The sequence below is a fragment of the Pollicipes pollicipes genome, unplaced genomic scaffold, assembly GCF_011947565.3.
Source record: "Pollicipes pollicipes isolate AB1234 unplaced genomic scaffold, Ppol_2.1 Scaffold_6138;HRSCAF=7277_pilon_pilon_pilon, whole genome shotgun sequence".
Taxonomy (NCBI): Eukaryota; Metazoa; Arthropoda; class Thecostraca; order Pollicipedomorpha; family Pollicipedidae; genus Pollicipes; species Pollicipes pollicipes.
The window spans coordinates 21,666,504-21,693,932 of NW_023596818.1; the positions used below are offsets into that span (position 1 = coordinate 21,666,504).

General features: G+C 49.8%; 1 protein-coding gene across 1 annotated transcript in view; it reads right to left on the reverse strand.

Annotated features, from left to right (window-relative positions):
• Nucleotides 1-27,429, reverse strand: part of LOC119105453 (heterogeneous nuclear ribonucleoprotein C) — an 85,049-nt gene that overhangs the window by 45,358 nt on the left and 12,262 nt on the right. Inside the window, exons 2-4 of the mRNA XM_037228917.1 lie at nucleotides 15,893-16,032; nucleotides 6,483-6,590; nucleotides 5,352-5,481 (exon numbers count right to left, since the gene is read on the reverse strand). Of these exons, the coding sequence (XP_037084812.1) occupies nucleotides 5,352-5,481; nucleotides 6,483-6,590; nucleotides 15,893-16,031 (377 nt within the window). The 5' untranslated portion in view covers nucleotide 16,032. The remainder of the gene's footprint in view (nucleotides 1-5,351; nucleotides 5,482-6,482; nucleotides 6,591-15,892; nucleotides 16,033-27,429) is intronic.

Below are 27,429 nucleotides of genomic sequence, written 5' to 3' on the forward strand. Positions count from 1 at the left end.
GTACAAAAGTGGGCCAATGTGCAGGCAGCTCGAGATAGGCGAGAAGTCAATACGCCGGCAGCTGCATGCTGATGACAAACATGACTGCATGAAGTGCCAGAGGTTCTGATGGAATGTGTACTGTAGGCAAGAGTAAATTGCAAAGAGCCTCGAAATCACCCAGACTTAACGTGAAAAACACTTATTTTGTGATTGAAAAAACACTTAAAAAACAAAAAACACTTACTTATTTTCACTTAGGTGAAAAACACTTATTTTGAATCACACTACTAGATATAGGTATGGACAAACAATTCACGGTGACAGGGATTCACAGCAGGTATTCGCACACCGCTGGCGATGGCCTGCAACCGAACGACAATGGCTAGGGAATTGGTTATGTCAAGAAGAGTACTATAAGTGTTTGGATGCTGGTAGCCATAAGCCAATGGCATGTCGCGCGCAAGACAGCTTACGCCAGATACGAATGCTGGTACCCTGCGCCCAAACGGGGCCTCAGTTCGCAGCGACTCGTCCGCGGCGGGGATTAGGCCGCCCCGGCCACCACCGCGGCCACAAGATACAAATTATCTCACCAAAGCTCCGAACGGCCCGTCCGCAGATTGCATTCCATCCTCGACGACCGTTTTCTCGTACTTTTGCATGCTGAATGCTAATAACATCCGGCACAGAACAGTCGTCGGCGGCGCCGGCTGGCGGTCAGATTCGCCGGCGACAGCTCCATGGGCGGCCGTCGGTGACGACGGAGGACGCAGCGGCGCAATCGTAAAGCTGCAGCCATTTCGCCTGCGGCAGCGGGCCCAGCGGCCGCTCTGTGCGGCAGAACTGTGCTGTCGCACAGGTCCATTTACCGCCGCGTTTGGGCGGAACCATTTTCCGCGTCGTTAACGCCGAATGGAGGTCAGAAAGCGGCTATGAGGCGCTGAGTATTTTCTGGACGCCTGAGATATTTCACGGGGCTTGAGTTGAGCAGATGGCGCCTTAAGCTGATGTCCGAGAAACGGAACTTAATATGTGTGACGCGTGTGCAGCTCTCTCCATGTGGAGCTCGGCAGAGTGGAGCGATTGTGCGCGCTTTGTTCGCGGGCGTAATTTGCCAACCGTCTCGTCATTTACGCTACAGGCGGGCTAATGCTAAAGCTGGGACTGCTTAAGAAAATGTTCGTAAATTTCGATGTGTCAGTGATCCGTATGTATTCCGCTTTTAAGGATGATGTTCATGCTCCGTTGGCACTTGACCCGTCCCGGCAAATATAGGCAGAACCGTTATAAATTTCGTCACAACTTTAAATTGAGAGGGCATATCCAGCCCGATATATCTCGATAAATAATCAACGTAAATAGCCAGACCTCTGAAGGCGTACGAAACAAAGTTATCACTGACATATAAATTACATCGCTTGTTGGAAATTGGCTATTGGCCAAGGTACATTCACGACAGCTATATATCATTCCTTAGTTGTCCTGCCTAACCGGCTCCAGCTCGGCCAAGGGCTGTCAACAGCTCAGACAAAACCCACGCGGGGCAGAGTAGGACACATGACGAACACTTAGTGATGCCCTTTGGAGACCAGTGACCTCCCACTCGAATACATTACGGAGCGAACGCTGCCTACAGGATGTTTTATGCTTGCTCGAGTAGACTAATGGAGCACATTATGATTTCGACACCCTTCGTGCAGAAAGAGCAGCGGTATTTTCTCCTAACGATAGAATGTCAATCATGAATAGAGATTTTTGAGAGGGCTGCTTGGAAAATCCAATAAGTAATCACGACAAAAGCTGACCTTAATATACCTGTCATGACGAAGCTTGCACACGTATCGCTAGTCACTGTACTGGATAATTAGTGAATGGTGTTCGTCACCAGATTCCAACATCTTCAATCTTTCACGATGGTCAGCCTCGGGAGAACTTGGACAAAGCTCGGAAAGTTGGTAGCATAACCTGTCTGAGACTGAAAAAACAGATAAGCATAACCTGACTGGAGCAATGATTAGACTGACGCCTGATAGAAACAGAGCCTTATTAAATTCCTAGAGGGGCAAATGCGATTTTTCAGCAATCGTGTAACCGTGGCTATAATTTTATTATAATAAGCGCATAGTTGGTGGTCTGCATATATCGTTGACATGGAGAAAGAGCTTTGTGGATAGCTTTGTGGATCATCTCTACTCGGATGCACGTCCAGCATCCGCGCCAAGCGAGTCTCTCGACGAAAACGCGCACAACTTCCGGAGAAGAATGACACTAACCAATGTACGTCTAGTTCTGGACAACTCGTGTCGGCTCGAGGCCTACATCCTGCCGAGAAATCGAGTGCTGCTGTCTGATTTTCCAACCGAACTAGCAGCCACTGACCCCTGAGGCTCGTCTCTAAATGGCTGGCCCCTGTGATCTTGACAGGCCAAATAAATCGAGAAGTAACTCCGCTCCAGTCGGAGGCACCGCAACCCCGCGCTGGTAAGGCAAAGTCGGTGGGAGCTCCAGGGACCTGATCAATCGGTCGGTGGTCTACGCCTCTCTGCGTCTCGTCTCTCGGCGGCGCCATCGGCACTTGGTAAAACTGCATGGTCAAACTGAAAGCTCCGCAACTAAACACGGAGATGGCTGCATGAGATTTCACGATATCACCCCGACACCCGGACCCAGGACAGTGTGCTCATTATGAAGTCCTCCTAAAGCACGGGTTGTACTTTACAAGGTACATTCATTCATATTTCAGCGTGACATGAAAAGGCTCATTCCACTGAAACGACACCTGTTATCTCAGCTGGATCAAAAGGTCAGCTGGCACGTAAAGTGAAATGTTAAAAAATGTAGCCCCATCTGTGTGCGAAGTGCAAATCCGGCAGTCATTGCTACTTGTCAAATGTGCAAAAAGCGAAAAACTTATTGATTCAAACTCCTTTTGGATTTTTCCTTGTCTTCAGGACAGGTTGCTTAAAGCAGCGTTTTATGAATTGTTGTGACAAATTGTGCTTGTGGGTATGTGGCTAATATTTCAAAGCTTCACAGGAAATTTGTGACATATTGACACAAATGGAGAAAAGGGTGCTAAATCGAGCAAACAATTTTAGGCTTCACTTCAATTTTGTGTCAAGTAACCACAACGTCGTACCATATAGAAACACCTGCAACCCTTCATGGTCCAGAGAAATGGGCTCAAAGTGGGTCGCGATGGAAAAGCAGGACAGCCTTCACATTTTGTCTCAGCGACTGGTCAGGGCTGCTCTTTGGCACCTCAAAGAAGGCACTGCCGGCCACGGACGGCTCGCCCGACCGATGACTCGCGGGCCCCTCGAGCGGTGAGGCACGGGACACCCGAGCCTGTTCCGTCGGGCGCCGGCTAGACGGCACCGTCTCGACCCACAGCACCCAGCGACGGAAGGCCGACCGGACCCACAGACCCAGCTACATCATTTGCTACAGCCCTACAACGCCACGTCGCTGCAGATGGCATGACGTGCTCGGCCTGGCGCGGCAGCTCGGCACCGCAGCCAGTCCCAGACCAGCGGCAGCTAACACTCCGCCGCGCGGCTGCATGAGGAGAGGTCGCTGCTGGTCCCCAGGGTCGCGGTCCGTGACTGCCGGTCCCCAGGGTAGCGGTCCGTGACTGCCGGTTCCCAGGATCGCGGTCCGTGGCTGCCGGTCCCCAGGGTAGCGGTCCGTGGCCGCCGGTCCCCAGGATCGCAGTCCGTGGCTGCCGGTCCCCAAGATCGCGGTCCGTGACTGCCGGTCCCCAGGGTCGCGGTCCGTAGCTGCCGTTTCCCAGGGTCGCGGCCCGTGGCTGCCGGTCCCCAGGATCGCGGTCCGTGGCTGCCGGTCCCCGGGATCGCGGTCCGTGGCTGCCGGTTCCCAGGATCGCGGTCCGTGGCTGCCGGTCCCCAGGGTCGCGGTCCGTGGCTGCCGGTCCCCAGGGTCGCGGTCCGTGGCTGCCGGTCCCCAGGATCGCGGTCCGTGACTGCCGGCCCCCGCGCCACTGACCGCGCCGGCCCGCCCTGGGCGATCGCCGCCGGCACGTCCGGTGGCGGCGCCACCCATTTCCGGCCGGGCCCAGACCGTCGGATCAGGTCCCAGCTGGCCGGACGCTCCCGCCTGCCCCACTCGTCTTCGATGCAATGAGTGGCGCCCACTGCCGTAAATTCGGTAAATATTTGGGGAAGGTATTTACGAGGCGGCGGCGGCCGAAATTGCGGCGTGCGGCGGCCGCGTGACCGCGCCTCCGAAATGGCGCCAAGTTGAGCGAGGTGGCGCGAAGTGAGGGCCGGACGGTCGCTCCGGCATGACCATGTCTGTCGCGGTGTCGCAGCCCCGCAGAGGGCAGCCGTGGGCGGTGATCATCCGCCTCGATGTCACGTCGTTCGGCGCGACGGCGTTGGCAGCTGGCCTGGGAATGGAGGCGGCTACGACTTCAGAGCGCCGCGGTGCCTGCGACCTGAGCAGTGTCTTTGATGGGCGCCGACACTTAAGCACCAGTCAGGCAGGCATTACAGACGAGACATCATCAGGCCGAGCCAGTGGTAAATTGAATAAATGCTGCAGCCCAAAGCAGCATCCAGGTAGGGGATCGTTTTCGGATGCATGGATGGTATTGGTTTAACTATCTAATACCACTTTTATAAATAATATATATCATATTATCAGATATATGAGTGTTGGTACTCAGAGCATTAAGTATTGAATGACCCGCTTTGAGATAAGTTTTACGGTTTCAAACGTATGTAGTCAACATGTAAAAATCAATGTAACAAATTGTGATTAATATCGAGGATACTGATACTTAGCATTGATAGCATACAATTTGCGCGGTTTTCTTCAGAAACGTTGCGATAAAGACGACCCAATACATAGAGGCGATCCAATATGTTCTGATGCGTGGCATGCAGTGTGTGGAAAAGTACTGATGGCTAATTAGATTAATCCAGAACATGCCTCTCGTCAATTAGCAGTTCACAGTAAATTGTGGAGGCAGGGTATTGCAAACTCCATTTACATGCAGCTTTCATGAACACGGTTATGGCTATGGCCGCGTGATATGTGCTCGGGTCGACCCAGGCGACTCTTAGCTTTACCATTTGCATGAGACCTTTATCGACCCTCATGTTTGCCCCCAGCCCTCTCCTAACCCCCCCCCCCCCGCAACTCATTGCAGCGGTACGTTTTTTCACGAAAAGAGCTTTCGTTGCTTCCTCAGTCTGAGGGTTATGGACAGGTCTGTGGACCACCATGAAAGCCACATCAGCTGTGAACTGCATAGCACCGGAAAACAGCTTCTTCCCCGCCAAAAAAGGAAGTCAGCACGATGGATGTCGCGACCGGGCTGCCAGCGTCCCGGAGCAAACACTCACCAGTCGTTAGCCGCCTGGATGACGTTCTGTTGTTGTTGCTGCTGTTGCTGTTGCTGCTGGTGCTTATTCTGCTGTTGTTGCCGTTTCCTGCCTGTCTGTGTCGGCTTTGGCTCTGCCACCATGTTGACATCTGCGGCGGGAGCACCGCTCAGGATTGTGTGCTTTAACACACCTATTCAGAGCCAAACAGTGTGGGTGCAGATCCAGCGCTGGACAGGATTGGTCATGAGGGCCGGGGCTTACTCGCCAAATTGACTAAGGATGCGCTTTTTCTTAAGGTGGCCCTCGATAATCTAGGCATCGTGCATAATGTTACGCCAGGCATTGTAAGAGGGGTGTTGAGAATCGGACGGTCTGAATGTTGAGAATCGGTCGGAGACCATGTTTCCTAAGATATACATATAATGTAGTTAAAAAACATTATTATCAATGCATCAACATTCTTCTTTCCGTGCTAAATCCCTGTACGACATTCGCGGCGGGTGAACTCATTGCGCAACAGGAGCTGTAATCTGGGCTCATTCTGGCGCATTGAATGAACCAAGTACCCTCGGAGACATGCGCATGTCCCAAGAGATGCGCAGGCTGGATGATCCTGGCGAAAGTTCATGGTGTCGACCATGACAAACAGACGCTAATGGCCGGTGGTTACGAGTCGACAAGCTTCTGAGGACACAACCCCGGCCGCGGTGACCAGACGGTTATATACCGCGCCACAGGCTGACCGACTCAGACGTCGCAGAAGTGGGGTTTGTTTATGGGGCTGGGCGGCGGTATCCGGATGATTTGTTGGCCTTCTGGGCCGGCGCGGCGGCCGTTTAGAGTCTCTGGTGTGGAAACAGCGAACTGCGCGGCATATCTCAACAGCGGCAAGATGCTTTGCAGCGCCGCGTTTATGAATCTAGCAGCAGAAAACGGGCTGCAAACTTACACATCATCCGTGTAATGAAACCTAACATTTTTAATAAGGCCCAAAATATAAAGGAGCATACGACATCTGAAGCGGTTCTATATGAGGAGGAAAGCGAGGCAACAAAGACACCAGAATGACAAGGCCCTTAACAGAATCGTCGATTCTGTCGCCGAATGTCAACGAATAGTGCTACGGGGAAAGAAAGACTAACCACTTACCTAGAACCTGTCCGAATATACTTCTGGCGTCTTCCCCCATACAAGCCGAGCGGGCGTCGAATGGGTTTGTAAACTGGATAAACGCGAAACCTTTGTGCATGGAGATCCCTGGAAAAAGAACACCATAATCAGGCGCCAGTCCCAGTCAGTTGCTTGCTGTGATGCTGTTAAGTGAGAGAATAGCATAGGCACTCGCTTCAGGATCGTAACCGCTTAGAAAGAATGGACACAGAGAAGGGCAAACAGGCTGCGCAGGCAGAAAGTTCAGGTATTTCCATATTCGGACGGTATCTTCTTTTTTGCCAGTTGTTTGTGCTTGTTGCAGTATTTCTACAATATTATATTCTGATCATGAATTCCGTGGAACCCTGAAAGCATTTCCGCCAGCGATACGGTAGCATTTCCTGTCATTGTGTTACCGCAAATAAGCTGTAGAAAAAACCAATAGCGACACATTTTCCTTGCTTGCCACTTGCAGAATAAAACTACCGCTCTTCCGAATTGCAATTTTCTTTTCACTCTAGCAATACTCAAGTCCTTTATGTTTGATGGCTTCGTTTTTTTTATCATGTAGTTAAGTACACGATACATTGGAAAACGTTTTGTCGACGTAAAAAGCTGTGCTCGCGAAACCCATTCATTTCAGTGCTACCGCACAAACGCTGTAGACTGATGGCGAGCACCGTATTCATGTACGTCGCCGTCGCGCTCGTTCTCATGAACATCGCATCATTAAGTTTCGTTGAGATGTCGGAGCCACACCATGTAACAATTTGCTGGCACAAAAGCTCAGATTATGTAGAAAGACAATCACGATTTGCATTTGTGGGGTACTCACGTATTGCGGAGCAAGAATGCCGCTTTGGAGTGTATTTGGAATATAACTTTCACTTCGTCCAAGAAGAAACAACATTGGAATGCTTTATTGACGTGCCTAATGTTTGTTTTAATTACGTCGCTAAGTAGGCAGAAACCTGTAATATTGACAAAACTCTTGCCCGATACGCATTTAGACTCGGTGGCAAGTACCGTGTTCAAAACTTCATGCCTCTCTTACCATGTATCGCGGAACCACAGTATCATGCCAGGACAAAAGTATTCATCCTAAAGCCACATTTTTATGGCAAAACCACATTTGGACCTAAAAGGTGCCTTTGGAGGTCAGATCATGTTAGTGAACTGCCACAATTGGTAACAGATTTTTGGAAAGCAAGTTAACAAAACGACAAGTAAAACAGTTCAGATGCAGTAAGTGAATGACTAAAACGAGTGGACAAACGCAGTCACACAGGTGGGACCAGATCCAGCCTTATCTTTTTCACTTGTGTGTACTACCCTTCATGGGTAAGATATTTTTTCCCAATCCACCGCTACCCATAAGGCTGTACCCGTGTTCACACGCTACCCATTTCTAATCAGTTGTACATGCTCGTTACCAGCGCGTTGGCATTCTTTCCACCACTTAGCACACACACACACACACACAACACACACACAACACCACCACACACCACACACACCCACACACACACACCCACACACACACACACACACACACCCACACACACACACACACACACACACACACACCACACACACACACAACACAACACACACACCACACACACACACACACACACACACACACACACACACACACACTCACACACACACACACACCACACCACACACACACACACACCACACACACCACACACACACACACACACACACACACACACACACCACACACACCACCACACACACCCACACCACACACCACACACACACACACCACACACACACACACACACACAACACACACACACACACACACACACACACACACACACCACACACACACTACACACACACAACACACCACACACACACACACACACACACACACACCAACACACAACACCACACACACACACACACACACAACGCACACACACACACACACACACACACACCCACACACACACACACACACACACACACACACACATATATATATATATATATATATATATATATATATATATATATATATATATATATATATATATATATATGCATGGGAGATTTAAGGGAAAGCTTACATGTATGCGTTGATAATTACACAGGGGATGTGAATGGAGCTAGTTATGATTAAATAAAACGCAGGCAGCAACATTGTGCTGCATTTGTTGACGCATCTGCCCGACATTTCGCAAATGCTTTACCCACACCAATCACCATAACCATAACTTTCCCAAAATATTTACCTATCCCAGCTCTTGAGCCATTTCATATGGATACCCATGGGTTCACTCAACCCGTGGATCCCTCTACTTGTTTACTGTCAGCTTGTTTGCATATAATTGGGGGATCTCCCACAATCGCAAAAACAGTCTGTCAAACAAAAGCTGAACAAAATCTTCGTAACTGTGCAATGCTTGTGTTATTTTATGCCTCACAAAACATCTTGAAATATGTTAACCAACTCTAAATGCATGTAAAACAATGCATCCAATTGTAGGGCGTTAGTTCATCTATGAAACGCACATGTCACGATGCGGCGGAATCACCTGAAGCGGGAATCCGCGCAGCGTAACACGGACACTGTAAGTGAAAAACCAAACCAAAGAAGGGCTCCATTTACTGAATTGCATTTATAGCGCGTTCAACACAAGATTCCACTTACTGCATGGACCATACAATCATTACGTTAAGTTATTGCTGGACAAGGTACTTATCGAGCTGGATAGAGAAATCACGGAGAAACCCTACGTTCGAAACGCTGAAACAAATAGCGGCCCTCAGACAACTCCGTTCACACCTGAAAGAGCCCGCTGGAGGCCAGCTGCGGCAGCGGTGCCTTTCTTCGCAGAGGTGTGACGTCGCCCTCCAGCCGCATCAGAGCCGTCCGATGGCAGACGGGTGGGGCGACGAGGACCGACCGACACCCCGACCCTCTGCTATCGTCGCATCGTGCTTAGTTAAAGGCCGGCACGACAGTTACCATCTACTGTGCGGAACGGCCGCCCTGCGGAGCACCGTAGCGTGGCAGTCGAGACGAGGCTGCTGGGCAGGGCTTTAGCACCATAGCGTGGCAGTCGAGACGAGGCTGCTGGGCAGGGCTTTAGCACCATAGCGTGGCAGGCGAGACGAGGCTGCTGGGCAGGGCTTTAGCACCATAGCGTGGCAGGCGAGACGAGGCTGCTGGGCAGGGCTTTAGCACCGTAGCGTGGCAGTCGAGACGAGGTTGCTGGGCAGGGCTTTAGCACCATAGCGTGGCAGTCGAGACGAGGCTGCTGGGCAGGGCTTTGTACCGTAGCGTGGCAGTCGAGACGAGGCTGCTGGGCAGGGCTTTAGCGCCGTAGCGTGGCAGGCGAGACGAGGCTGCTGGGCAGGGCTTTGTACCGTAGCGTGGCAGTCGAGACGAGGCTGCTGGGCAGGGCTTTAGCGCCGTAGCGTGGCAGGCGAGACGAGGCTGCTGGGCAGGGCTTTAGCACCGTAGCGTGGCAGTCGAGACGAGGCTGCTGGGCAGGGCTTTAGCACCGTAGCGTGGCAGTCGAGACGAGGCTGCTGGGCAGGGCTTTAGCACCGTAGCGTGGCAGTCGAGACGAGGCTGCTGGGCAGGGCTTTAGCGCCGTAGCGTGGCAGTCGAGACGAGGCTGCTGGGCAGGGCTTTAGCACCGTAGCGTGGCAGTCGAGACGAGGCTGCTGGGCAGGGCTTTAGCACCGTAGCGTGGCAGTCGAGACGAGGCTGCTGGGCAGGGCTTTAGCACCGTAGCGTGGCAGTCGAGACGAGGCTGCTGGGCAGGGCTTTAGCACCGTAGCGTGGCAGTCGAGACGAGGCTGCTGGGCAGGGCTTTGTACCGTCAATTCCGAAAATCACATGACGTCATGGCTGGCTGAATTTGGGTGTGGCGGACCATCGGAGGCATTAGAAGGGCAATGATGGCCCCAACCGGACTTCGAGATTGGGGACTCTTCGAAAAGGTCGTAAAAGCCTGTAAGGTAATTGCAATATGTAACCTTCAGATTAACTTCGGGCTTTATTGCCATGCACGGGCTAGAATACGTGTATAGGGCACTGTAATAAACATTGCGGGAAGAGATGTTGCAAACCTGCAAATTTACGAGAGTTTTGATCTACATGATATTCATCACGTGCAGGCGCAACATGCTTCAAGCATTAAGCTGTGTAGCTTTTGCAGCTTTGGTCCACAAGTCAAGTCAAGCAAAGAAGCCACGTCGCCCTTTCTTATATATCAGAGGCTGAGTTGCAATTAGCGTTTGCATCAGAACCTATTACATTCGCGAAGTGTTCCGGATATTAATGTGTCCGTAATCGAAAAAGCTCTGAGACCCAGTGGTGTGTAACGCTGAACATAACTGCACCAACCACCGAACGTTACGCTTCTGAGCAAAAGTGGAAGAAAGAGAGCTGCGTCACAGCTCTGAACTCTCGGTGCAATCTGGCACCTTGATAACGTGAAATGAATTAATGGCATTGGAATATCACTTCCACAAGGCATTACCACAACGGCATAATGAACTAACTTACAGCCCCGATTGCCTCCGGATGAAAAGACGCAATCAGAAGCGCTTTGACGACGGATCATACTGCGCTTCCAACTGTTTGTTTTTTTACTTTTAACATGGATCTTTAAGTGGATAGGAGTAATGGACAAAACATTCCCTGAGGGAGAAGGTCGGGTGTGGGGAGGGCATGGGGAATACCAACACCGGTATGCATTATCTGATGGAGCAGATGGACATTAGACGCTGAGAGTGGTGTACGCTATCGTGTCAAAATATACTGGGGCTCTGTCTCCGGAGCATCGCAGGATCTGGCGCCTGGCGCTGAAACACGAGATGTCTTCACTCGAATTTGACCAAGATACATCACACAAATGCCTAAGCGTACTCAGCAAGCGTGTGCCGATGATGTCAGACGTCACCTTCATAGTTCATATGCGACCGTCATCTTTATATATAGAATGCAAACACCGTGTTTCGCGCCTCATCGAGCAATCAGCGCTAACCGGTATCTTTTGACGCTCTCTGACCTTGATGCGTCAGCTGGCAGCAATGTCCCGCCATTGTATAGACGACGTCGATACCGGTGTATTCCAGAGCCTTGCTGTTATGAGGTCGAAATTTTTGCATATTAAACGGTCATGTGATGCAATTTCGCTGCTTTAAGACTTTCGTTGGTGTTCAGGGGTCTTTAGACGGTTTTAATGCCAGGGAAACCAACACCGCCGCGAGTCCCGAGGCGCAGATGTTAAGGGGGGGGGAGGGAGACCCCATTAGGTTTGATTCCAATAAAACATACAACACAGAGGTTAGGCCGGCTTGATAAGGGCAGTGACATCATTTGTTATTGGAATTTGTTCTGAGCGGATGTGCTCTAGCCATGCTCATGTGCTGTCGTTACGTGTGTCAAAGGCATTATGCATAGCGTCGCCACGATGACGTCCTATCTCGATCGGATATCAATATCTCGGGAAACAGAGCATTTAATGGTGAGTGGGAGAGCGTGCAGGTCGTAAAAATGTCATCAGTAATTATTTACGCAAATTTAGCTGGCGCGTATCGGGTCAATAACAGCCGAGTGCATTAATGCACTGTGGAGGGAATATTCCGATGCAATACATTCCTTCTTAATGATTGTCAGAATGCAAACTAAGCTCCGGCATCGCAAAGCATCCCCATGGCGTGGTCACACGGCTCGTCCAGCGTCTCGGACGCAACTCAACCGCAAGTGCCGTCCAAAACAAAACCAAAGTAAGCCACGTGTGCTCAAAGTGAGATCCAAGACAGCTCGGTCGCCGCAACGGATGTCAGACCTAAAGTATGCTCAGATTCAAATGTCTGCCTAAATGAATTTTGATATTCAGGCATACAAAAAAGCCGTAACGGATAAGCCGCAACCAATCATTTACAAATGTGACGAAATGGGCTGCTCACTGGGCATTTAAACGTAAAACCAAAATCTTTTCGGGCTCCTCTGCTCTGAAGCAATGCCCAGAGTGATCACACTCTTTGTGTAGCGGAACCATAACTGTCGCAAAGTATAGCCCATTCAGCAAACGCATGACGGGAGTCGGCTGAGCACTTCATAGCCTGCGGATATGTAAACGCGTCTAAGTCGCGTCAAAAACGCCCGTGTAAGCAGACCATCACATAGCTTATGACGAACGTATGTACTGCGCACCACCGCTTAACCTGCTAAGTCGCACCCCTCAACGTCCTCCAGCCATCACCAGTGACGTCCGATCCCGCGTCTGCCAGGACGGCGAGTCGATGACGTCACGAAACGTCACTGGCTTGTAACTGCGTCGCGGGATGTGCTCACAGCGTGCGCCGGGCGGGTCTGGAGAGTCAGACTGCACGCCCAGTCCCACACGACGTCGACCAGGTCGTGCTGGTCGTTTACACAGAACAGTTCAAAATGGTCGGGTTAAAAAAGAGGATTAAGGTGACGTGACTTGATGATAGTCTTTGTAGCAACGTCAGGATTCGAGAAGCGACGCTGAATGCAGTTGGACAGTGCAGAACCAGAAAAGACCAAGTTTCTGATTTGGCGGCAGTGTTCGCTCCCCGCCAGTTGTTGTGGTCGGCGCCGAATCTCAACATTTACACTAGCGAGACCAAATGTTGCCTGCCTCAAGGCTGGCGACATACAGACCAAACCGGGAAAGAGAGCTTGCATCAAACCCAGTGTCAGCACTATCCGCTGGCGTTTATGCTCGGCTCACAGGCGTTGTCGATCGCGCTCCTTGCGAGTGCACAATGAATTGCTCGAAATGTGAATGAGGCTTCTGAAATGGTTTTGTCATTGGGTACGAACAACGCAAGTTTACTTCAATTTATCATACACAAAGCCAAAGAGCTGAAAAGCCTTTTCCCTGCACTTGTCGAAAGACTGTTTAAAAGCAATTTTCTTTCAAAAGCACACAAAATGACATTTAAAGGAAACAAACTCTCGGCTACGCATTACTGATAAAGCTGTACGGTAACCATCACGCGTGAGTCTATTATCGCCAATTATTGCACTTACGGAATTGGTACACACCACTGGAACCATTCAAGGTGGTCCGTCTCTGGTCAGCATACCTGATGAGGCTGTCGATAGCTTCGCAAGCACGCTCTGCGTGGCGGACATTGCCGTTGCGCGCTGTACTCGTAAACAAGTTATCGGTTGCGCATTGGAAAGCTTTCCACACAAACAGCTCGGGGACAGGAAGCGCTTGCGTTAAGATAAAATGCCGTGGTCTCCTCCCCGGGGCTGCCGAAGCATCGTTGCATCAGGATCGATCACCGAAAGGAACTTTCCACATGCGTCACCGATGTTATTGGCATCGAACAATGTAACGCTCTGTTACAGTCCTCCCCCGTCGCATTCTGCGGACTCCAGCATCGCAGGATCACCCTGGACAGCGGGCGCGCCCAGTGCTCTGTTACAGTCCTCCCCCATCGCATTCCGCGGACTCCAGCATCGCAGGATCATCCTGGACAGTGGGCGCGCCCAGCGCTCTTGGAAAGCCACATATTCACAGCGCATGTCCCTTAACAGCATTGACGTTACGCTACCACAGAAGTTGGGTGGGCATTACCCCTATCGCTATTGTTGCTACACCTAAGGAAAGCCCAGTGGAGGTGAGTGGCAGGTGTTATGTTAACCAGAAACTGTTAATACTTACTCATAACTTAATGATGCCAGTACATCTGCTGTTACAGTTTTATGCCAGAATTGACTGCCGCCAGCCATGCTGGCTTCTGTGATAGCAGTATTTTCTACTGACCACGATTAGGCGGTGGTAACCAATTTTTGTTACCCATTTCAGCGTTCCTCCTCGCGACGTATACACGCCCGGTTGGCCGATTAAATACCCTTTGCTCGGGTGGGGGTCGATTTAACCCCCTGAGGTCTCAAAAACTGAGATAGTTAGACACACCAAATTCTAGAGTGCGTTGGCCCGTTGGTGAACTCACTTGTGTAAGAATTTGAGGCTCCTAGGTTATGACCTGTGGCCAAATAAGGTCAGACAATGTCAAACTCTAGATCAACATCTCAAGTGCACCCAATCCTCCTCATCTAACCGCCATGAAACGAGATACCTGTTCTAAGCAAACGTTAATTGATGTTCAATTAAGTTCAGTGACCTTGTTCTAACTTTAGAAGGCCAATGTAACCAAATGACTACGAGGTTGCTCCTATTTTTCCATCTGCATAAGCATCAGGGATTACGTTAGGCGGCATGTTCAAAATAACAAAAGGGTGGCATTGATCATTTCAGGTCGGTGGCCTACTCTGACCTAAAAAGGGTCATGGAACCTGTCTGTTGCGGTCCCTGTCATAAAAATGGCAAATGAACGCCAAAAGCTACCCCATTAATCAGGCTCTCAAGTAAAAACAGCGCGTTAGTTTTCACCTCAGCATATCCTTGTACTTGACCCTAGGTCAATGTAGTTAGTTGTAATTTTTAATTTAATTGGTTAATTTCTTAAGAAACAATCAAATATGCACAGCTTTATCTAGCACTCTATTGTTGCATCACATTGAGCAATTCCCTGGAAATACCCTTCACTGACAGGCGCGGCCTGACATTGACCTGCCATAGGTCAGTGACCTTACAATGTACATCTAATGGTTTACATGAAAAGATCCGCTTTTTAATTCCTCACAGTTTGGTGAAGTTTTTCATGATTCCCGTGCTTTCGGAAATCATTTTGGGAAAACTTTCTGGGATCGATTTGGCCCCCGAGCGCGTGTTAAATTGTACGAGGCCTTCGTAGGTCATTATATAAATTGCGTAGGCTTCAAAAACTGAACACGTCCCGATTAAGCCCATCATAGGTTATCATAGTTAAAAGGTCTAGGCCGAGCATTGGTTATCTGCTGGCTCGTTCAACCGCTGTGCGGTCAGTAGTGTCACATCCCCACACACAGACAGTTATGACAGAGTTATGACAGGGTAAGTATCACAGGAGTGTAGATTCCTATCCAGTTGGAGGCTTGTCTGCTCCTCAACTTGGGCTTCTTCACTGCAGTTTTCAAAAGAAAGTAAGGCAATCTGGGAAAAGCCCGTTGGTTGGAGTATTTTTGGGTGAGTTTTGAAACTTGTACTGTTCGTCTCCCAACTCATTTTGCAAGACCGCAGCATACTTAAGCACCCAAGAGTACATTATAGAACCTCCGCAGTACAATACGCCTACACTGGACGAGGTCTGTGCGCTAATCTCAGCATATACTGCCGATCACGCGGCTCGCAGGTCCGGGGGGAATCTCAGCATCGCAGGTGCAATACACTGCCGATCACGCGGCTCGCAGGTCCAGGGGGAATCTCAGCATCGCAGGTGCATAAACTGCCGATCACGCGGTTCGCAGGCCCAGGGCTTCAGCTCACCAGCAATGCGTCCATAGCGCTGGAAGAGCCGCTCCACATCAGTCTTGGTCGCCTGGAAGGTGTTGAGGTTGCCGACAAACACCCGCGAGTTGACAGCCTGGGGGTCTTGCGAGTTGGTCTGGTTGCCCACTTTGATCATCCTGCCAAAGACGAGGCATTTTGTTAGCATGTAGAGACGTGAAATGGGGCATGGAGGCACGAGCACCAACGAAGACCGCTCCACCGGTCTTTGTGCACCAAGCGAGACCGTGACTTGAAGATCTAAGGATCAGAGATGAAGAAATCTGACCCTCCCCGGCCTGCAGCCTAGAGGAGACACATCGTCAACACGGCCCTCTTATCCAACGACTTAGAACATTCGGAGCAGCCTGCACAGCGCAAACCAGCAATCGGCTTTGGCTTTGGCTTCGGCAGTGAGCGCCTCCACTCTCAACGCACGTGAGGCTCGGTGGGCAATCGCCGCACGGTTCGGCGCCTCTGCCCTGCCTCCGCTGAGCGGGCCCGCTATCAGTGGCGGACCGGGCCGCCGGCAGCCTGCCGAGCTCGTGCTGTCGTGATCGCCGGTCTCGCAAACGACCGGCGCCAGCTGCCGTCGCAGCGAGTGAGGCCCGCTAGCGACGCGTCATTGAACGCCGGCCGATGGGAGCAGTGAAGCCGGGCGGCGGCACGGGCAGGGAGGCGAGGGTGGTACGGAGACGGGCGGAAGCGTCACCGAGGCTGGCGCGAGCGGGATGACGGCCGGAGCGAGTGTCACAGAGACCGGCGGGGACAGGGCGAGTACCGGAGGGAGTGTCACAAAGACCGGCGGGGGCCGGGCAAGGGCCGGGGGCCGGGGGAGTGTAACAGAGACCGGCAAGAGCAAAGCGAAGGGTGAAGGAGTGTAACAGAGCGAGGGCCGGGGGAGGGCAACACAGACCGGCGGGGGCAGAGCGAGGGCCGCAGGGAGAGCAACAGAGACTGGCGGGGGCAGAGCGAGGGCCGGGGGAGGGCAACACAGACCGGCGGGGGCAGAGCGAGGGCCGCAGGGAGTGCAACAGAAACTGGCGGGGGCAGGGCGAGGGCGGGCGGCCGGGGAAGTGTAACAGAGACCGGCGGGGACAGAGCGAGGGCCGGGGGCTGGGGAGTGTAACAGAGACCGGCGGGAGCAGAGCGAGGGGTGGAGGAGTGTACCAGAGACCGGCGGGGCAGAGCGAGGGCCGGGGAGGGCAACACAGAGCGACGGGGCAGAGCAAGGACTAGAGGAGTGTAACAGAGACCGGCGGGGGCCCAGGAAGTGACGTAGAGACCGGCAGCAGCGAGATGCGGTCGGGAAGGAGTGTTACGGAGGCCAATAGAGCGGAGCAAACCCAGCGTGTAATGCTCGGCCAAACGTGGATAGCGCAATCCTTTGGCGACGACGGATTGAATAGACAGGGCGACGGTCCATTGAGCGCATGGCATCGGCGGTCAACGTGAAGAGGCAGAAATTTCCCCGTTGGGTGCGCATATATATATATATATATATATATATATATATATATATACATATATCATATATGCGTCATATCAACCAGCTGCAAGGCAGGAACCGACCCTTCTAGTAGAGCAGCATTTTTGCGCAACACGTCGCTCGATTCGAACTTAAGTTTCCTGGTTTGGAACCGGCACCGAGCACCATTTCAAATAAAACAATGTACGGATAGTTTTAGATGAAGATGTATCATTATCGGCATGTCGTCATGATTGGCATGGCACATGCATTTTTCCCCCAGCACATGGAAACCTTTTGCGGGAGATTCTGGAGATTAGAGAATTTTCGGAGATTGCGGGAGATTAGAGGATCCCTTACGAAGCCGCAGCACTAATTGTATGAGCTGAAGTACAACGTGTCGAAGTAAAATAGCATCCGTTTTTCTGCATGCCCGTGTCGGTAGCAACATGCCGTAACAACATGCTGCTTTGTTCCAGACAAAATAAAGGAGCACAGGGTTGCATTTTCGCAAAACTTGTTTGGACACTACAGTGAAAATGACGAAAACTTACCCCCCCCCCCCCCCCCCCCCCCCCCCACCCCCCACATCTGCTAACAAACGCGTTTCTCCCTGGAATTGACCCACTTTCCTATCAAAGATAGGGGACAGGAGCTCAAATTAGCGGGGACCATCTCCCAACTGAATACAAAACTGCACCCCTGAGGGGGCAGTTTTGAGATGGACCCAAACCTGCTGTCGCGGCTGGGCACTGCTGAGGCTTTTGGAATCTGCAAGTGATTATGCCGGGTAGTTAGGCGGGCCCGCACAGCTTTGTGGTTCGGCGGCGCAGCATTTCGTACCCATACGCTGCTCGACCATAGGCGGGCAAAAATGAGCGGTGAGATACTCCATGAAATGCAGTACAAAGCCGGGGAAAATGCTTCTAATCTGAGGAGTTTCTTGAAAATTGAAGTGCTTTGTAGATTCTGTTACCATGTTTTGAGTTTCCTGTTGGAAGGCAATGGCAAACGATAGAAGCGGCGGGAGCAAGATGCTCCCAAACAGATGATGCAAGGCTCCAACCATGCTAGAGAGCTCAGAACTCCTCACAAGCGTACCGATCGCTACCGATCGCTTTGAGTGCACGCATCACAGGCATACACCTCGCTAAGTTTACTGAGACACGTCTTTATCCCTGCCATATTCAGATGCGAAATGAGTTTCGGAGATGCCTTGCATGGGCTTTAAACTGACTTTGAAGACGAAAGGACCTTAAAGCCAGTATTATGTACAGCAGCTGTTGGTCTTCAAATGATTTAACTAAACTCATGTGCTCTTCTCTTTTCATTCATTGTTTTATCTTAAAACCCCACAGCGCCTCATTCATCCGGAGAAACCTGTGCACGTCAGCCATGAGCAGGCCACGGTGCGGCCGGCGGTAGCCCCACCTGAGCGTCCGCACAAATTTGAAGAGGCGTCCCTGGGCGGAATATGCTTTATTGACAGTCGGTTCCCAAATGTATGCAGATTTACCGCCCGCTTTCCACTATTCGTCATTTCATAGCACTCAAAGGGTCATTGCTGACCGACAGGGATCCAATCCTTACCAAACCAATCCAAAGGCTAAGCTCACTGTTTCCGCGAGGGTCCGTCAGGTGGTTAGATATCTCCTCCAAGACCGTGTGTAGTGCTGCGGTTTCAAGTCGGTCGGCAAGCCCCTCCCCCCCCCCCCGTGTCCCCTCCCCCAAATAATAGACGCGAGGGACTGCCTGCCGGTGTGTCAATACACCTCACCTATCACCGTAAGCTTATCACCCTGCTACTACTGTGCCTAGAGCACATTTCATCTTCCCGCATACAAATTTGTTATCCATTTATTAAATGAACATCCACCCAGATACATATAACAGAGCGTCTTTTTGCGACTGGGCTTGTATGGTTTGCCGGGTGTCGGCATTGCTAAAACGTTGCCCTCACTTACGATTTGTGATGGCATTGGTTGCTCATACAGGTAAACCGAAAAACGAACATGCATTTTGGATGGCTTTCTCATGTAACGTAACCTGAAACTGAATGCCGAGATGCGTAGAAGTGCTCTTGGAAAGATTTTACTTTATCACGAGCTCGGGTGGGGTCAATTTGTCTCCACGAAGGTTTCTCCGCAATGATTTCTGAACGGCGCGGCGTACCCGCGCCAATGGCATAGCTGTAGATAATTGAGTAGCAGATTGTTTGATATTAAAAAATTAGATGCATATTGTAAGGTCATTGATCGGTGGCAGGTCAGATTGAGGCCATTCATTCAGTGAAGACGGCTTCTAGAAAATCGTTCAGTCCAATACAATAACGGAGTGTTAAACGAAACCATACGTCTCTGTGAGAGCTTCCTAGGCAATTCAATAACTGAATTAGCAAATTCCATGGACTTATGGTCAGGGGCAAAGGCCAGATCGTGGTCAAAAGCAAGCTGATTTATTACTCTATTGCGTGCAGTATAGGGTACTTTCCGATGCTCACTTTGAAGTTATTGATAACGGGAACCGCATCACACATCTTCCATGGACCTCTTAAAGGTGAGCATAGGACATTGACCTAAATGATCCAGGTCAACGTTTTGTTTTTAGGGACATACCGCCTAGCGTCCTCCCTGATGCTTATTCAAATGCAAAAATAAAAAACAGTCTTGTATGATTTTGGTTACCATGACACTCGAAAGGTCACCCAAGGTCACTGACCTTAAGTCATCACCAGTGACTTTTGCTTAAAACAGGTATCCAGGTTCACGGTGGTTGCATGAGAAGATCCGGGGGCACTTTAGACACCTGTTTGGAATCTGATTTGCTTGATCTTACTTGACCCGAAGGTCGTGAATTAGGGTTAAATTTTGACGTAAGTAAACTCACGTACAGACCAATGCACCCCATGAACTTGTGGTTTCTAGTTCTCTTAGTTTCTGCGATCTCAGGGAAGTTAACTTGACCCCACCTGAGCGAGGGGTATTCAACCAGCCACTCGAGTGTGTGTTGTACGTTGCACTACCAAAATAATGCCTGGGGTACTGTACCGTTAACCGGTATTCGTTAACTACGTCTGTGCAAGCTCAAGCTATCCATTCCGGCTAGACTTCAGGGCTCATACATCTCACGTCCTGCTGGTATTAATACAGCGTCATATATCATACTTGTTTACGCCGTAAGTCTCGTCTTAATGCCCCACGACCAACGGTAGATCTAAAAGAGTGTAAAAGAACGCTAGCATATCGGATTAAGGGCTCGCCTGGCATCTGAACTTGTGCAGCGGGGCATTTGGCTGTCTGGCATAAATCCAGCACCACGTCTGATGTTGTGGACGGAACCTTTGCTACATGGTGGTAGCATCACATCTTCAGCACTACCATTGCGTTACGACGGCACGCCACATGCCACGCTTTGCCAGTGATGTTGTGTGTCATTACACTGAACGCCAAGCCGCACCATTGCGTTGCTAAAGTAAGTGTGGTAACGCTGTTTAGTTCCACCCGCTATATCCATCAACTTCAGAAAACGAAAGACACTTTTGGCCCGAGCTCATTGGGTGCTCGCCATGACAGACAGGCGCAGGCGTTATCTGGGTTGTAACGGCTGTGTTGCCGTGGCCCAAATCTTATTGCGGTCTTCAAACAAAGACCCCCGGCTAATCACTGCAGCATCCTCACGATGAAACATACCATTTTCAAGCCTTGAGAAAAATCCACCAAACGATGAAAGAATTTGCCTCTACGCATAGGACAGAGCTTCATAGATCCATGGGGGGATGAAGACGAGATTTTCAATAAAACAGCGCTTATTTCACCAATGTATTGTGCTTTACTAACTGACTGTGGCCTCGCGTCGTGGACCGAGGCAAAAAGTGGGTGGGTGACGGAAGGGAACAAAGCCCCGCGTTAGAGAAAGCATCATTTGCGCTTCTCGTTATATGGTCAAGCCGCCTCAACCACGAGACCTAGTGCGACTCAGTGAACCTTGTGGAACATCAGGACATGTGACCTAATTTGTTATATATGTGACATTAGAAGGGTGTTCGCGTTTGTTGAATTACAGTGCACACACATCCAAGCATTACAACAGCGCTTTGCGATGAGTTACATACAAATCTCTGAAGCATGTAAACGCTAAAGGTGAAGGACATCGTATATTCTCATGCCAAAACCCCCATCTCACAAAGATTTTGGTGCCAGGTCAGGGCGCATGAATCGGAAGAAATAGTCTAAACCAGAGTACAAGGAACCATGGATGTGTGTGGTGATTATATGGCTAATTATAAGCATTAACCTCTTCTGACCCGGAAAATTCGCATCATCTAGCGTCACATTGGCGACACTTTAAACGACTACGACTGTCAGGTATCAGCCTTAAGCAAGCTGCCCCAAGTCCAAACAAGCTGAGAAATGTAAATGGGTTGTGTTAGTCATTCCTTGTCATACAATGGCATATTCGGTGTTGGCAGCAATAAAGGCCTAGGAGCCTAACGTTGATTTTCTGGAATGTTGGGTGCACTGGAGTACCTAGGGGGAGGCGTTCCAGTTCCCCATGGTCCCAGACGCCCAGAAAGGGGAGGAAATATCTGCTGTCCTTCCAAAAATTCTCAACATTGTCACAAGTAGGCTTTTCTGTTGCAGCCTTTGATCCACGACAAAGCAAGCCTTCAAACAGAACAAAAAACAAAGAACAAACAAAACCAAACAAGGAAGTGTATAGAGAAACATCCTTTGCATTTTTGAAGGATAAATCATGTCCAATCTGGATGCACCACATCCGTTTAGCTAATTCTGAGCCTAGTTACTCATGAGTATACATTTTCTTCAAATCATACATGCTTCGTGCAAGATGGTCGGCCAGGGGTTCGCTCGAACAAAGCACCATTGGGTATTAAGTATGATTTGGGACTCTGTCAGCATCTTAAAAATGGCACTTCACCACGAGAGTTCCTCACGTATTCGTTGGAACGGATCTCACAATACGCGAACTCATTACAAATATTTACCGATGGTTCCAAGGGCTCAACGGGAACGGGTTGCGCATTTGTTTGCGTTGACCATACCGTAGGTCTATGCCTCCCGCAGCACCTGTCAGTTTTTTCCTCAGAACTGTTTGCCATTTTAGCAGCGCTTCAGTACGTTGCTCGTCGTCCTGAAAGGGATATAGTGATTTTGACCGACTCGCGTAGTGCACTTTTATCATTAGACCCGACGACGATGTCGCGTGACCACTCATTTTTGACTCGCTCAATTTGGGAGGAATTGGAATGGCTGGACAGCACTTCCTGTCGTATCACATTTATGTGGATCCCCAGCCACATGGGAATAATGGGGAATGAAAAAGCCGACGCTGCAGCGAAAACTGCGGCATGTGAGAGAAACCCAATCCCAATTTATGTACCCGCTCGAGATCTGAAGTCAGTCATTTCCAAATACGTTCGCAATACGTGGCAGCACATGTTCGACCAACATCTCCACGCTTTCAGGGAAATCAAGCCCCAGCTGGGTGATTGGGAATCCTCCCATCGCCGAAGCCGCTTCCAGGAAGTCGCCCTTTGTAGGCTTCGGTTGGGTCATACATACGCCACACACTCGTTTTACTTGACGCGTAGGGATGTGCCACGGTGCGATAGATGCGGGGACCGGTTGTCTGTTGAATATGTGCTCGTCTCATGTCGGCGCCTTGAGACGGAGAGGCGACGATTTTTTCCTCCAGCGCCCCTTCATCGGTTACTCGGTCGAGACCCATGTGGTGAACTTGGAGATATACTCGCATTTTTAGCACACATTGACTTTGACATTATTTTCACTCACTCCACAGTGTAAGTGCGCCAGTGATGCTACCTGTTGTCAGTTGACAACATACTTATCGCGTCGTCGCAGAGGTAGATAACCGTCATCGAGTGGGCGCAAAATGGCCCCGATGCCGACGCGCCCTTAAAACACAAATCACCACCACCAAAGCACCATTGGGTGGTTGCAAGGCCCCTTAGCGTCAACAGGGAGTTTGAAAGGTTAGGGTGCCTTAAGCAACTATAAGGGATGTTATGCAATCAAAGTGCCCCTGATGGCCAGGAAGAGCTCATTGTGCGGCCATAGGCCCCGAGGTGGCCAGAGAGCCCCGGGTTGGCCAGAGAGCCCCGGGGTAGCCAGGGGGTACCGGGTTGGCCAGAGAGCTCCGAGGTAGCCAGAGGGTACTGGGGTGGCCAAAGAACTCGCGGCGGCCAGATGAGGTTTACAGAAAATCCGGAGAGGAACTATGGCACAATGTGAAATTATTTGCCGATAGAGAAAATTTTGGGTTTTTTTCTCACTCAGTATATACCTACAAACATTTTTCGCGCTGCGCGCGCCACAATCCTAATATCTTTGCCGCAGAAACTGTCCTTTGGCCTATTACACCAGCATTGTTTGCCCCAGGGCAATAGAGCACTGGATGCTCCAAACTATTGACTGATAGGTATCAAAACACACGACAGGCATACCAGAATTGGAATTAAGATCAGATATGGGATGTTGTCAAACGCTGGCGGGGCCGTGATAGCGGCACCTTTGGTGTGTTTGTGGCGATTAAGTGCAGTCGTGTTTTTCAGCCGCAAGACGCTAGAAGTGCGGTGTGGTGATGGAACTGGTGGCTGTAGGAGGATGGGGTTAATTTGAAATCTTTTCACATCCGCCTAGTTTAATCTGATACATTGTTCTTTGCTGAGTGGCATTATGTCTCAGTTTACGCATCATAACTTACTATAAGCATAAGCATTCTGCATCATGATTGATGAAATAATGACCCAGTTAGTGCACAGCGAGTTAGTTTTGAACAGTGTGGCATAGGCCACCGGCTGTTAGGGCTACATGATAAGTGACTGGTCAAGGTGTTTTCACGTATATTAATGTTGGAGCTGAGAACTTTGTTATTTTCCAATTTAGGAATACCTGGGTTGTGGTCTGATTGGCATTTGAATGTCCAACATATCCAAAGATGACCTTACATCATTATTTGTAGAGGTGCTACCACCCACAAACAGGCCAAGCAGCAATCATACTAATTCATTACTGTTGCAGGTCACATTACAGACATCGAGTGAGAAATAAATGATAATGTAAGACCATAAAGATGCCTGTTTTACTGTTATGTTAAATGTCAATTTCATTTTGCTATTGTTTGCTATCAACAGCTATTTTTATTTTGCAGCTTTGTTTCACTCACCCAAAAGTCTAGCCAATGCTGTTAGATGATGCCCAAAGTGGGCTATCATTGTGCGATACTAACTTTTACCTTCGTTTTTGAAGCATTCTAGCAACAATATCAGAAGGGTATACCAACATTCACTGGTCCATTTCAACATTGTAGGGAGGGGAGGGACAGGACCCCATCACAGAATATAGTTGCTCCGTGCAATTGCCTGCAGTACCAGCCCTGTATTTAAGCAGTAAATATATGCCTGGTAGATATATCTTATCCAAGTATGCAGTGTTGTAGTTCAGGTTGGCCATGATTTGTATTGTACGTGAAATTTATAGCTGGACAGCGATATAGGACATCTTCTTGAGAAACGTTAAATCATATCCTGAAACGATTAAATCATTCCGGATACACGGCAAACAATTGCATTTTGGCATTATTCATAGGATGGCCACTTATCCTAGGGAGGATCTCAGGATTGTGACATTTATATAAGTTGAGGTTTGCGACAAATGCTGCAATATTCTGAATGTTCAGCTGCAACCTAATCCTGGGTGTTATGCTTATCAGACAATTAGGTAAAGAAATGACACAATTTCTAACGATAGCACAACAGACAAATAACACAATGTCTTACATTTGCAGTAATAGCAATTGCAATAGGTGTTGAGCTGAAAATGCGATACAGACATCTTGCATTAACAGCTCATGTCATACTTTGATGAGACTGCGCATAGCTGGGGTGCGGTTCAGGGCAGACTAAGGTCCATTTAAGTGTTCCCATTGTCTTCCAGAGCCAATGCTGAACGTGTTTCTGACAATGATGCGTTCTCTTAACCTATCTCAACTGTTCTTTTCACTCCAGCTGTTTTTTGTTCCTTTCGTACCCTGGCATTAATGGATAGAAGTATGATTTATAAATTACAAGGCTTGGTGAGAAATAGGAAAATGTGTGCGGTTATATTCAACTACCAAATATCTTTCGCGCACGTTTTTAAGGTGAAAGCTAGGTTTTGGGGTTTAGGTATTCAGTAAAGCCCAGGATAAAGTGTTTCCATTCTATTCATGCCAAAAATCTTCCTGAAAATGTTTTTAGGGAAGATAGTTATCTGGGCCAATCTATCAGCTGCTTTAGGTCTTCATGATAATTTGGAAAATTCTTTCAAATATATTTATTTCAGGGCTACTCTGTAGTACCAGCTCGCCGTCGCCATTCTCCTTTCAAGCAACAACTGCTTTCCAAACAGTGGTGTAGTTTTCTAATCACCAATGATGGTGCAAGCCCCAACTTGGAGCGAAGTCCCCCGTCCACCGAATTTGTTTTGCGAAATTACGCCCCTATTCCCAAGACCTGAGAACCAGGCGTCTATTATGCAGGCTGTCTACAGCGGGAAGAGGGCGTGAAAAAGAGATTCTTGAGAGCTCAAGATCATCGGTTATGGTTGCGACACACAATCTGCCCGTGGACCAACGACAGAGAGCCGGCGCAATTGTTTTTCGGACACCCTGGCGGTCACAGCGCCTTTCATTCACACCGCAGTGACAGCTTTCTGCAGACGTGTGCGACGCACGAATCGAGTCGATGCATAATACAGTTCGGCAGCGCTATGACAGGACAACACATCCCCTGTCCCAGCTTTCGACCGGCACATTGGTTGACCACCAGTACCTAAATATTCAAAAAAAAAAGGGATCGTACTGGCATCCCGGTGGCGACCTGTTTACGCCCATCCAGCTCCGTTGGAGTACCGTGTGGACGCCCATCCAGCTCCGTTGGAGTACCGTGTGGACGCCTGTACTGGAGAAACCGTCGGTTCCTGAACGCGCACTGTCCCATGGTGTTTGAGTCAGAGCCGCCGACGGGTCAGCTGTGGGCAGCGGACGGCAGGCAATAGCAATGTCATCGTGCGATTGTTGCTGTGATGGCCCTGAGGCAGCACTGCCGGCCCCGCGCGACAGTGGCCGCCAGCATCACAACTTCAGCACCTAGCACAGTGCCTGCTCCTACTCCTGGCCGCGCAGGGTATGGCCAACTCGGGGCGGCTATCGTTGCGATGGGTTGCATGCATCAGACATATTGAAGCTATGTGTTCTCTGCGGCAGGTTGTTGTCTGTAGCCCAATGGCTGCATAACATCTGTAAAATATATTCCGTAGACATGAAAATAGATGGCGTGTATTTCTTGCAATAACTCGCAACACGTTTCTCAGCATAACGGCTGCATCTTCGGGCTATGCATGTTTAATATCACACACACACACACACACACACACACACACACACACACACACACACACACACACACACACACACACACACACACACATATATATATATATATATATATATATATATATATATATATATATATATATATAAATGCTCAGCAATCAGAAGATCGTTTGCGCTCAAAACTTTAATTGGCAGTTAGTGACCGCGTTTCTATCGCAACTCTGCTGAAAGCAGTTGACGACAACAGAATGCGATTCCACGCCTGAACATCGCGGCGCGTGCATGGTTATACGCTTTGCCTAACAGCTCGGAAGGAAGTGCCACGCCGCACACTTGTGACTTCGGAAATTGAAAGAGACTGGTTCAAGGTTTACTTCCATGCACTTTTTGTGCATATAAATGCTCAAGATTTAGGAAGCCAGTTGTCTGAAATAGCGCATTTCAACATGAGACTCAATGGACTAGCCGTGAAATATGTACTGCTGCTGCCATATTTTGTACTGGACCTTGGAGCCCCGGTGCGCCCTGCTCACACGCGTGCCGTGAAAATCGCGGCCGCGTGCGATTCCGGAGAAGCGCCGGGCGGGCGCCCGGACGGCTGTTCTTTATGTCGGCGGTCGCTCAGAACGCGGCCGCGGGCGTCACGTGGCGCACC